The sequence below is a fragment of the Diabrotica undecimpunctata genome, chromosome 2 (assembly GCF_040954645.1).
Source record: "Diabrotica undecimpunctata isolate CICGRU chromosome 2, icDiaUnde3, whole genome shotgun sequence".
Classification (NCBI taxonomy): Eukaryota; Metazoa; Arthropoda; class Insecta; order Coleoptera; family Chrysomelidae; genus Diabrotica; species Diabrotica undecimpunctata.
In genome coordinates, this window is record NC_092804.1 from 83,653,886 (window position 1) to 83,667,094 (window position 13,209).

The 13,209-nt window shown below is 29.5% G+C and overlaps 1 protein-coding gene across 5 annotated transcripts in view; it reads left to right on the forward strand.

Annotated features, from left to right (window-relative positions):
- Positions 1 to 8,546: 8,546 nt before the first annotated feature.
- AP-1sigma (AP-1 complex subunit sigma-2) overlaps positions 8,547 to 13,209 on the forward strand; it is a 35,323-nt gene continuing 30,660 nt past the window's right edge. For 4 of the 5 annotated variants that reach the window (XM_072523169.1, XM_072523164.1, XM_072523168.1 and 1 more), the window contains exons 1-3: positions 8,563 to 8,721; positions 8,772 to 8,950; positions 9,415 to 9,523. In XM_072523169.1, the coding sequence (XP_072379270.1) occupies positions 8,719 to 8,721; positions 8,772 to 8,950; positions 9,415 to 9,523 (291 nt within the window). In that variant the 5' untranslated portion in view covers positions 8,563 to 8,718. Of the gene's footprint in view, positions 8,722 to 8,771; positions 8,951 to 9,414; positions 9,524 to 13,209 lie in introns of all 5 variants that reach the window. The other variant, XM_072523167.1, reaches the window with a different exon arrangement.

Consider the following 13,209-nt stretch of genomic DNA (forward strand, 5'->3'; position numbering starts at 1 on the left):
CCAGTCTTTACCTGCTTCTTGTTTTTCTCTGTTGAAACTATGTTTTAAGTTTAATTTCTCTGCATAGGCGAAGGCCTCTTTTCGCAACTGAATTGGGGTTAATCCAGAAAATGTTTTAGATAACGTTAGTAAATGACGACTCATTTCTTCTTCCTGTTCATTTGAAAAGAGAGTGTTTGCACCCAGCCTGCCTTTGTAAAAGCCTCTAGAGACTCTGTTTAGTAATGTTGTAACAGGTATATTAAATTGGCGTGCAGCTTCCTTTGGCCATAACGTCTTTCTTCAATTGCCTTTAGAGCAGCTTTCATTTGATCATCAGTCCATGAATATTTGTTGGTACTTCGTTTCCGTTTAAAAGGCATCTGAAAAAGATACAAATTGTTAAATAAGCAAAAGAAAAGCAAAAATGTAAAGAATCTAAGCCAAATTATTAAAAGAGTAAACGCGAACACTTGGCGGGTAATCGCGAACATCTGTTCGTGATTACCCGATTTGGAAATGAATATGAAGAAACGAAACAATCATAATATAAATGCATTTAACTTCTCCGTGATAGAACAATTTTATAGGTTAAATAATAGTAAGTTAATTAACTCTAACAATTTAAATGAGACCATCAAGTGTTTAGGTACATACCTTATTTTCTGAATTGCTAAAATTGTAGTGCAAGCACCAAAAACAAATAAATCGCTGTAAAAAATTCCACAAATACGGGGTAACTGTGTATCTATACCACCACGTGGAGACTAGTAGGAAGCACGAAATGAAGTTTACAACGGAATGATACAGATGACGTACGCATGTATTCTGTGATGTTTGCAGTCACCCGCTGTTCGCTATTACCCGTCGTTCCCCTATATATTTTGTTAGTTATTTTTAGAATAAATATATGATGACTAGAAACGAATTCATCAAGAGTAGTGAATCGATGTCAAGAACCCCTATTCTATGAAGCTACCTCTCCTGAGCATTTTACTGCAGGGAAAAAAAGTAATATAATGCCAGTATAGAAGCTTCGCTTCAAAAATGTGTCATCGGCAAAGATATAAAAGTAAAAGATCTCAAAGGTTTACTCACAGATAATCCTTGTTTCGCAAACCATACGACACGTCTTCTTCTGACTCTACTACACTAAATTTATATTTAAAATATGTTTTCTAATTTCTTGTGATAGAATGTTTAGCAAGTGTAAAATGTAGCAAAAGTGACTAGCTGTTCTTTTGAAAAGATAAATTGTTTTTTTTTTATTTTTGTATTATTGTCTTTATATTATATTACATACTGTAATATTAACAAAAATTTTTATAATATATTTTTATATACGCTTTCTCTTGCTGCTAACGAAGAGAAGCTTTTATTAACTTTTCGTTAATATAATTATGTAGATTTTTAACTTTTTATTATGATAGTGCTAGAGCACAAAAGTAGTCATACTCTACTATATTTTTTCCATGGGGGTTCTATTTTTTAACTGTGTAATGGCTTCTCGTTTCAGTTCGTAAGATTTGCGTTAATTAATTTAATGATATTTCTGGAGTCACAAGTTTATACTCAATTTCTGTTGTTCCGCTTATTTATCTGAGATATGTTAATCATTCTTCTCTAGAGAATACTTAATCTCTATCAATTCTTTGATTTGGTTTTTGCCCATTTTCACATATGTTTCAAACCCTCCAGCCAACTTTTAGGTCTACATTTCATATAAGCATTTTGTTTTTCTTAGCATTCTTCTTTTACCTTTTTTAATAAAGTGTGTTTATTTTTCTTTCTCAAAGAGCCTCTTTTATTTTTATTTTTATATTGGTATTTTAATTTTTCAAATTAATTCGACATTGTTCCAACTTGATTCTTTTGTTTCCGTTGAAATAGGTTGAGGAGGGGAGAACTGTTTGTCTCAAGCTGGTCATTCAGAATTATATCTGTGTTTTTTAATTTGTTGATTTCCATAGATTCTAAGAAAGATAGCTTAAGGCCTTTATTTAAAATTTGAAGAATTTTAAATTCGTCATTAAAACAATGATTATGATCTAGAAGGTGAAGTGTATATGTAGAATCTGTTTTTCTATTATTGAAAGCCCTTTTATGTTCTGCTATACGTTTATTAAAATTTCTACCAGTTTGACTAATGTAACTTTTTGGGCAGTCGCCACATTTAAGTTTGTACACACCACTGTGTAAGTGTTTTTATGTTGGCTCTTGTTGTTTTTAATATATATATTTTAATAACCGTTTGAGATGTGGTGTTATAGACGGATACTGAGGATCTCCTGGGTGGACAGAATAACAAACATTGAGGTTCTACGTCGGATGGATAAAACATGTGATATTATATCCACAGTGAAGCAAGCTAGAATATCTTGGATATATAATGAGAAACGATCATAGATATAACCTGCTGCAACTTATATTACAGGGAAAGGTCTACGGAAAGAGAAGACCAGGAAGAAGAAGAATATCTTGGCTCCAGAACTTACGAAAATGGTTTTTCTTGACCCCTTCAGAAACTATAGATTCAGTTCTGCTGAGACGTCATGCGATACCTTTTTGTGCATATCCTTCCTTATACAAAATTACAATATGTGCTACTTGGGCTTCATCGCAGTGTCGAATTGGTGGCATACTTGTTTTAAACTTAGTTGAATAAAACAATATTTAATTAAACTTAATAAATGAAACTAAAAATAACCGAATTAGTATGATTTTTCCTTTACGTGAAGAAGGTCTTTTATGATAAAATGTACGAATGACACTAACCACTGAATAAACGTCAAAATAAACGTCAAAAAATTTCAAAACAGTTGATATATATATATATATATATATATATATATATATATATATATATATATATATAATATATACAGGGTGAGTCACGCTCAACGGGACGGAGCCTACCGGGGAAACGGCTAAAGATATTAAAAATTTCTTTTACAGGAATACGTAGGTTAGTACCGGCTACAAATTAAAATTTGTGAGATATATACAGGGTGTCCCAATTTGGCGTAATGATATAAACTTATACTTTTTTAAATGGAACAACATATATTTCACTTTAATTTTAAATTCTACTGAACAAAATAATGTTACTTTATTCAACATTCCCTATACCTATTTTTGACCGGTTTCGATTTATTTGGGTTTTTCTAAAAATATACTATTCGCGAAATTAATTAATTACACAATATCGCATGAATTTTAATTAACGCCTTTTTGTCAGTTAATTGTCAAGTGTCTATGCTTTACATCAGAATAATTACCATTTGAAACTAATCTACAGAGTGTTCGCAATCTGAAGTGTCAATGCTGTACCATATTTTGTATAATTACTTTCTTAACTTAAATGGGACACCCTGTATTTTACTTTAATTTTGAATTCTAATTAAAAAAATAATATTACTTTATTAAACAATCCCTATACATATCTTGTATTCTTGAAATTAATTAATTTTTATCACTTTATTACATAAAGTTCTACTCTAACTTAAACAAAAACCCTGTATTTGAATGTTGTAACAATTATTATAATCAAACTATTATAAAATTTTATATTAATATCTAGTATCTTCAAATCTATTTGCATTATGTTACCTGGAACATTAAATGTCATTAATTACATAGCACGTTATTATAAAGAATGCCATGAAAAAACAAAAGGTACCTAGCTGTCAAACTAATTGTCAAACTATTAACTGTATTGCTTTCAATTAAGTAGAAATGGCAGATTATTCAATTGAAGACCGAGTAAATATGATTTTAATACTGGGTGAATGTGATCAAAACAGTTTGTTAGCATCAAGAGTCTATGCTGAGAGATTTCTCTTAAAACGTCATCCTCGTAAAGAAGTATTTGACAGAGTCTTAACAAAGTTTCGTGAAACTGACAGTGTTGTTTATACTAAACGAAAATTAATAAATCCGATAACTGAAGATGAAAATACCGAATTAGAAGTTATTCAATCAGTTATTGAAAATCCAAATACAAGTACAAGGACGATGGCCAGGGAGATTGAAGTAAGCCAAACTAGTATATGCAGAATTCTTAAAAAATATCAATATCACCCATACCATATTCAAATGCATCAGCATTTGTATGGAACTGATTTTGAACGTAGGTTAGAATTTTGTTTATGGTTTCTAAACAAAACGGGAGCAGATCAACATTTTTTTGATAAAATTTTGTTCACTGATGAATCTACTTTCCATAATAATGGACTCGTGAACCGACATAACTTTCACTATTATAATACGGAAAATCAACATGAATATAGATGTACTGATCGACAAAACCGATGGTCCCTTAATGTATATGGTGGAATAATAGGAGAACATGTGATAGGACCGTATTTTTTTAATGGCCATTTAAATGGACAAAAGTTTTTGAGATTTCTACGAAGAGACTTTTGGATACTTTTGCAAAATATCCCTTTAAATTTTAGAAGAACAATGTTTCTGCAGCTAGACGGTGCTCCAGCACATTACACGCGTAACGTTAGAGAATATTTAGACAGAAAATTTCCCGGAAAGTGGATAGGTAGGGGTGGTGCTGTCAATTGGCCCCCTAGATCACCTGGGTTAACATCAATGGACTATTTTTTTTGGGGATATATTAAAAGTTTGGTTTATCAAACTCCACCTACAACCGCTGAAGACATGAAAACGCGTATTCGTAATGCGTTTGCAACAGTTACTCCAGAAATGCTAAGAAGAGTAAAACAAAATTTTGAACACAGAGTGAGGTTATGTATTGAAGAAAATGGACACCATTTTGAACATTTAATGTAAATTAATTTTTTTCTAGTGTGTTTTGTTTAACTTTATGTAATAAAGTGTAATTAATTAATTTCAAGAATAGTGCATTTTCAAAAAAACCCAAATTAATCGAAAATTATAAAGGATAGGTATAGGGATTGTTTAATAAAGAAATATTATTTTTTTGATTAGAATTCAAAATTAAAGTAAAATACAGGGTGTCCCATTTAAGTTAAGAAAGTAATTACACAAACTATTATACAGCATTGACACTTCGTATTGCGAACACTCTGTAGATTAATTTCAATTGGTAATTATTCTGATGTAAAGCATGGACACTTGAAAATTAATTGACAAAAAGGCGTTAATTATAATTGATGCGATATTGTGTAATTAATTAATTTCGCGAATAGTACATTTTCAGAAAAACCCAAATAAATCGATACCGGTCAAAAATAGGTATAGGGAATGTTGAATAAAGTAACATTATTTTGTTCAGTAGAATTCAAAATTAAAGTGAAATATAGGTTATTCCATTTAAAAAAGTATAAGTTTATATCATTACGCTAAATTGGGACACCCTGTATATATCTCACAAATTTTAATTTGTAGCCGGTACTGACCTACGTATTCCTACAAAAGGAATTTTTAATATCTTTAGCCATTTCCCCGGTAGGCTCCGTCCCGTTGAGCGTGACTCACCCTGTATATATATATATATATATATATATATATATATATATATATATATATATATATATATATATATATAATATAGTATATATTAATATTATTATTTATGTGATTATTAAATGTTCATAATTATTTTATTATTAGATTTCAAAATAATAATTACAATAAATCACTGTATGACCGAGAACTGTCAATTTTAAAATACGTTAGTGTCATGTCTAATTGGCAAATTTTTTACGTGTTTTGTTCATACGCTGGTATATGTAAGTTCTAATCCTAATATGAATTTCCTTTTTTATTTTTGAAATATTTAAAAACCCCATGTTAATCTTATGAAATATATGTAGTATACGCAAAAATGCTAAATTTTCAAATAAAATGAAAATTTACAACATAATCCGAGTTGTTGGTTTTTTATTTTATCTTTCACAATCATTTTTATGTATTATCATAGATTTGATAATCCACTTGATTTAATAATCCACTCCATTTGATACCACAATCATAGATTTGAAATCTGGGTGTATCGGAGAATCCTACGAATAAGTTGGGTGGATAGAGTTCGTAACGAAGTTGTTTTGCATCGGATGGGAAAAGTTACGGAAGTCGTCAAAACAGTTAAAAATCGCAAACCTAAATATTTTGGCCATGTTATGCGCGCGTTCGACGTGGGAAATTTGTACGGGAGTGAATCGGCAAAATCATTATATATGTAAGAGAGAGACAGAAGATATATTTTCTTTCTCTTTCTCTCTCGAGAATAAAAATATTCCTTTTGTAAATATATTTAATATTTATTAATATTACTAATACTTATGAATATTGCATTTTAATTTGTATTGTATTATTATGTTGAATTGTGTTGCAGTGTATTGTATTGTATTTTTATATTAATAACAAAATAAACAATGAATTTTACTGCAGAGTATGTGTAAAAAATTTTTTTTGCATTCAACTCCTTTTATACATACCTATATGAAAATAAAAATATATATTTTAAACATTTTAAAAAGTAAATGTAATAGTACCACTGTAGAAATTGTAATAGAAATAAATTAAATGTGTTAAAATATTTAACTGAATAATTAAATATTCATAGATTTATTCTTTATAGGTTATGTCCCTAAAAATAAAACAAAGATCTAGATTATAAAAGGGTCAAAAATCACGTAAGATAGCAATTCATATACAAGTAGGTACAATTAAAGTAATTATAGAAAACAACACAATTCTTGTAGAATGGAAAAAACATCATTATGGTCATACTAAAGAATTGCTTTAGTCATACTTTTGATTCACAACATATCAATTTAGAAAAAGGAGATAAAAAAATTTATTTCTGGTCGTTTTAGAATTCTAGAAACTAAAAAGACATATTGATTCACAAATCAGATTTTTTCCATAAAAAAGAAGAGATTTCAAGTAAACTCCAGTCTTATGAGACCTACTAAACAAGAACAGTGATATTAAAGAAAATTTATAACATTCCAATGAAGAATCATTTTTTATATTTAAATCTATATAGCCATCACGACATGAGTATATCAATATTAAATATATATACATTTTCTAAAATGCGGAATTTTTATTGTGTTGCAACTTGCAAATTAAAATTTCTTAAATAGAATTGTTATGTAGTTTTTATGTACGAATGTTGTAATTTAAAATACTAATTATATTTTGCAACAGTTGCTTTAAAATAATAAAAAAATGTACAATTAATTCTAGAGTCAAACAGAAACGTTAGGAAAATATTGACCTTTTCCTTATAATAACCAATAATAACATTGTAACCGTCAATATAAAAATTTACAAGTGAAGTTTTGTTTTAAATAAAGTATGTATTCCTTGCTATTAACGAATCAAATACTCAAAGTATTTATTTCTTTTAAAAAATAACTACAAAAATATTTCATTCTTTTATTAATAACATGGAAGACTTTATTCAAAACAAATCATTGTTTTGAATAAAGTCTTCATAAAAAATTTTCATTTTGATGGTTAAGATGTGTTTCCCGAAAGAGGATTACGCCTCCATTATTTAAAAATCGCGCTAAAATCTAGGTAAAGAAAATCTGGCAACGTCGGCATCGCTTGGGTTAATTAGCTTCTCGTTGGGCTGTGGCCTTTGATTTGATATACAGTCCATCTAATTTACTCATCGTTGCACGTCATTATCATTGACAGAGATCGAAGTTGACATAGTTGCCAAAGTATAAAAATTTCTGAATCTATTTTAAATGAAATGTCACATAATTGTTGCTCATAAATATCAAAGAAGCTACCATCTCTTTACAACGACTATTTAAATTCTTACGTGACATTTTTGAAATAAAACACACTAATTTTGTTCTAAAAAGAACAGATTTTAATAAATAGGTAAAAATATATAACAAGAGGTATTCACTTTAAAATTCAAAATATTAAAGTACAAATGATGTCAACACCGCAACTGTCAAATAAGTGTTACCAATTGATGCCAAAATATTACCTTCGTTCGATTATAGTTACAGTGTGTTCCGAACTGTTATAATTTAAGTTAGGCGAAGTCCTCCTTCTAGTTTAAAGAAATCAAGAAACAAGGAAATATGTACTTTAGGAAATATGCACCAATAAACGTCTGGCCATCAACAATTATACTTTATTCCTTCTTACATACATAACAATACAAAACTTGACTGACAGTAGTTTATGACCTATTTTTAACATTTCTCATTGTACTAATGTTACTTCATAAAGAACAACTATAGGACAACATCCACTTTTTATGTCGGATATTCTAACACGAACAAATTAATGTTCTTCATAAAAACGCTTTATAATGCATTTATGCAAATTAAATGAAACATATTATTGTGTATTTCTTTTTAAGTTAACATTAATAGAAATCTTTAAATATTATTTCTACGAGTATATAATAAAAAAATGTCTTGTGGCTGTAATGCCAGTGTACTCGGCAAAGTGATTCTAAAAAATAACACACCTACCGCCTAAATATTTCGTGTTGGTATCATGTGGACTCACGGTCTATGACGCGGATGACGTGCAACGGTAAGTAAATTAGATGAAGTATATGACAATATGACATGACTGAAGGCCAGCTGAAGACTGACCTGAGACTGACTGATATTTGACACCTATTGTCTAAGTTTGACACTGTTTTGCCACCATATTTGCTACTAAATGACTAAATGAGTGAACAATAATGTTTTAGATGTTAGATAAGTTGGATGAATGAAGTTATTACAAAAATAAATATACGGTATAGTTTTCACCATGGTAGGATATCCATTAAATTATTAACTGTAATTCTAATTGTTTTGTTTTAGATGCAATTCATGTTATTATTTAGTAGGCAAGGCAAACTTAGGTTACAAAAATGGTATGTGGCTCATCCAGACAAGCTCAAGAAAAAAATTACAAGAGAATTAATCACAACTATTTTAGCTAGAAAGCCTAAAATGTGTAGTTTTCTGGAGTGGAGAGACTTAAAAATTGTTTACAAAAGGTAGGTAGCATATTTGATATACTTACCTTAGATTCTAGGGAACATTATTATTGTTAAATATTAATAGCAATCAGGGTTTTAAGAATATCAAGAAGTCAAGTGGGATAGGCGCAGTTAAATACAAAAAATATCGGAAATAGGCAACATCGCAGGAAACTGTGATGTTGCCTATTTAACTTAACAAAATTTTTATATTTTCCAAATGATTTGAAACAAGTCTCCAGTGATATAAAAAGTAATGTGATCTATTTCCACCAAATATAAGTAAGACATATCATGAAGAGTTTGGATTATATAATGGCATTGAAATTAGAGAAGTTACATTTTTTTTATAAATAAATTAGTTAAGCATTGTAACCAATCTGGAAGCACTCTAAGTTTACTTCACTGCACATTAATCTGTATAGTAATTAATAATAAAACATTTGCCAAAAAGTACAGTTTTGTGATACAGTGTTTTTCAGATATGCAAGTTTGTATTTTTGCTGTGCAATTGAACAATGTGACAATGAACTCCTAACCCTGGAAATTATACACCGTTATGTAGAGCTCCTTGATAAATACTTTGGAAGTGTAAGTAATATTTTTTAAATGCCTATCAAACCATTAATAATTTTAGTTGGAATTCGTAGTAATTATTTAGTAAGCGGTATTCCTCAAAAATGCCCACTTTTTGTGATCTTAGCCGAAAAACTTTAATGTTTTTGTGATATTATTTTATTATTTTTATATGGTTGTAACGTTGGTGTTTTCGAAAAAGGTAAAAGTGGAGATATGTTATGACTTAAGAGTTTTTTATGGTCTTAGGTATATTTATTATTATTTAAATCAGATTTTAGCAATTTTACTTAGGTTCTGTGTATCTTTTTTGTCATTGATTGCATTGGTATTTCTTTTTATTTCTATTGATTCATACACAGAATACACCATCCCAACGAGAAGTGAAAGCTTTGTCGGAACCTTTGATGTTCAGAGGACAGAAATTTCGAAGTGACATTGACAGATAAACTACTTAGTACACGAAGAAAAGTAATGAGGAAGTCATTCAAAACTATAGTCAAATTAGAGTTACACTGAGAAACGAACTAATCATTTTTTAAAGAAGAATCTGTTTTGTATGAATTGTATTTTTTCTGTAAAATTTAATATAACTTATACATCAATTCTGTACTAATAATTAATTAAAAAGGTCCTAAGTCAAAAATATCGATTGTTTTTTTTTTAACAAACAAATTAACATAGATAACAAGTATTTTAGTAGGTAAGTACGTTAAAGAACAAGTTAAGTGATTGAATTTGAGAGTTAATTTCAAAATCTATATTTTTGAATCAAGACTTTTTTACTTATTAATACAAAATTATACTTTTGAAGTTTCTATTAACTATGTCTTAAGTTGCTGACTTTTTTTGTTTCCGTTTGAGGAATTTCTTTGATGAATATCTATTAACCTCCAACACCACGATATTTTCGCTGCACATAGAAACTCTGCAGCTGTGACTAGAAGAAACTCTGCTTCTTTCTGTGCATCTGGGGTCTCTGAAACTTCTGGTTGTACTGTATCAAATTCAATTCGCTAGGACATATCAAATTTATGGTAGGAAAGGGTAAAAAGTTGTAATAAAACAGAATAATAATAGAAATTTATTGTAATTAATATACACATATACCCTTTCAATTTCTCTTTCTGTGTATCTGGGGTCTCTGAAACTTCTGGTTGTACAGTACTACATTCAATTCGCCTGGATATATCACTTTTGTGGTAGGGAAGGGTAAAAAGTTGTAATAAAACACAATTATAATTAATACTAATTGTAATTAATACTAATAATGTTTATTTAGGAAGCTTACAGTACAATATAGATTTACAAGAAATAAGCATACTGAACACTAAATAAACATGAAAAATCACTGAAGTAGAACTACCATAAAAGTAGCACCCCTTGTGCATGAGACTTAAAAAATATATATATATATATATATATATATATATATATATATATATATATACAAACAAACAAATATTTAACAAATGTATAAATATAAACAGTTACTTATGCGCACTTACAACAATACATTCATTTTAATATAGCATGTGACAAATATGTCAATAAATTCAAGAAATGTTGTAGTTGGTAAACAAAGTCTATTTAGATATTTTTTATTTATTACTATTATCAATTAATCGGTTCTTCACAGAATTGTGTGTTTTTTTTTTGTTTCCAATCCATTGTTTAGTTTCATATTTATATCTATGTTTTTATAACTTAATTTGTTTTAAATTCTCTGGTAGACAATTGTATCATTTGGGCCCTATGTAGCCAACATATTTCTGGAGTATATTACATTTAGGTAAAATTGCATTATTCCTTGTATAACTAGTTTAATGCGCATGATTGCTAATGGTTAATATTATCCTTTTTTGTTTCATGTATGTATGTATAAGGGCTTTGTAACAGAACAATTTACGTACAGTTAAAAATTGATTCTCGTTGTATAACAGTTCGCGGTAATATCTTAAATTTTTTCCATAAATAATTCTATTTAACCACTTCTGAATGTTTATAAAATGCAAGTAAATATTCCTTATTCCACCCCATTCTAAAATACCATCATAGGCATGGATAAACATAACCTGGATGGGAATAGAATAGAAATAAATATGCTTTACTGTCATTGAAAATTTTACAATTTTATGGACAAAGCTTACAAAGACTCAGAGAAAAAAGACAATAACAAATTGCATAATCAACTGTAGGAACTAATAATTTTAAGCTACTTTGACCATGGAGCTGTACATAAAGATATTGTAATTTTTTAGTTATTAATTAAGAAACTCTTCCACTGAATAATATGGTCTTTCAGATAGATATGTCGTAAAGGGAGATGGTTGTATAGTTTTTTTGCAGAATATAATATAGATTTGTTTACTAACTCGGTGAACGGGATCAGTAAATAAACATGTAGGTGTTTACGAACTAAGCAAACAGTTTCTAAAATATAAAAAGAAGGAAGTGCTAAAATCCTGTGATCTTTGAAGTAGACTCTGCAATGTGTTGTTCGTCTGAGGCCAAACAGATACCTTATTACTTTTTTTTTATTGAAGAAATTACAACGGATTGGGCAGCTGTACCAGAACTCCTAAAAACAAGACCACATCGAAGATGAGACTCGAACAAAAAAAATATGCAATTTTGGAATATTCTAAATTGATTCATTTATCATTTTTCATATTTAATACATTTCATCAATACAAAATACTACAGTGCTTGTTCTGATCTAACATTGTGTTCACTTTTAACTTTAGGGCATCAAATATTTGGTCATTATTCAAACCAGGTTTACAGACCAAATTTTCAGTAATTTTTTGAAGACTTCATTTTGAGGGCAAATACAATATTCTTTCCATAAAAGCATAGGCTCTTGGGCCCAAAAAATATAGTGTTAATGCAAATTGTTTATATTCATCAGAATACCTTCTACTTTTTGGAGGTTTAGTTTTTAAAATTGCTTGAGCTTTCACTATTTGTGCTAGGCGCTTGTTTAATTTTTGCAGAAACCCTCCAGAAAACCCGATAATATGCATAGGTGACGATCGCATAAAACGCGTGAAAACTTTTAAATACCTTGGCACCACAATCAATGACCAATCGGATCCACAACAAGAGATAAAAACCCGAATACAAATGGCAAGCTTTTGTGAAATTCAGACTGCTCCTATGTAATCAAAACCTAAATTTCGAAATACGGTACAGAATGGTCAAGTGCTACATATGGTCCATCTTGCTTTATGGCATGGAAACGTGGACTTTGAAAAAAACATCTATCAACAAACTTGAAGCATTTGAAATGTGGTCATTAAGAAGAATGATGCGCATACCTTGGGTGGATAGAGTTCGAAACGATGACGTCCTTAAGAGAGCCGGCGTGGAAAGAGAACTCTTTACATTAATTAAAAAACGCAAGATTGGTTACCTTGGGCACATATTGAGAGGAGCAAAATATGAAATACCACAGGTAATCCTACAAGGGAAGATCGAAGGTAGGAGAGGAGCCGGCCGCAAACAATTATCCTGGTTAAGGAATATTAAAGAATGGACAGGAATACACAATACAGGCGAGCTGTGTCACGCCGCCAAGAACAGAATTCTAGTAATGAGATAGTCGCCTACGCACTTTGGTGTATGGCATGTTAAGAAGAAGAAGCTTGTTTAATAACTTGTCACACATTTGATAAAATGTATTTAAACAGTTTTTATCA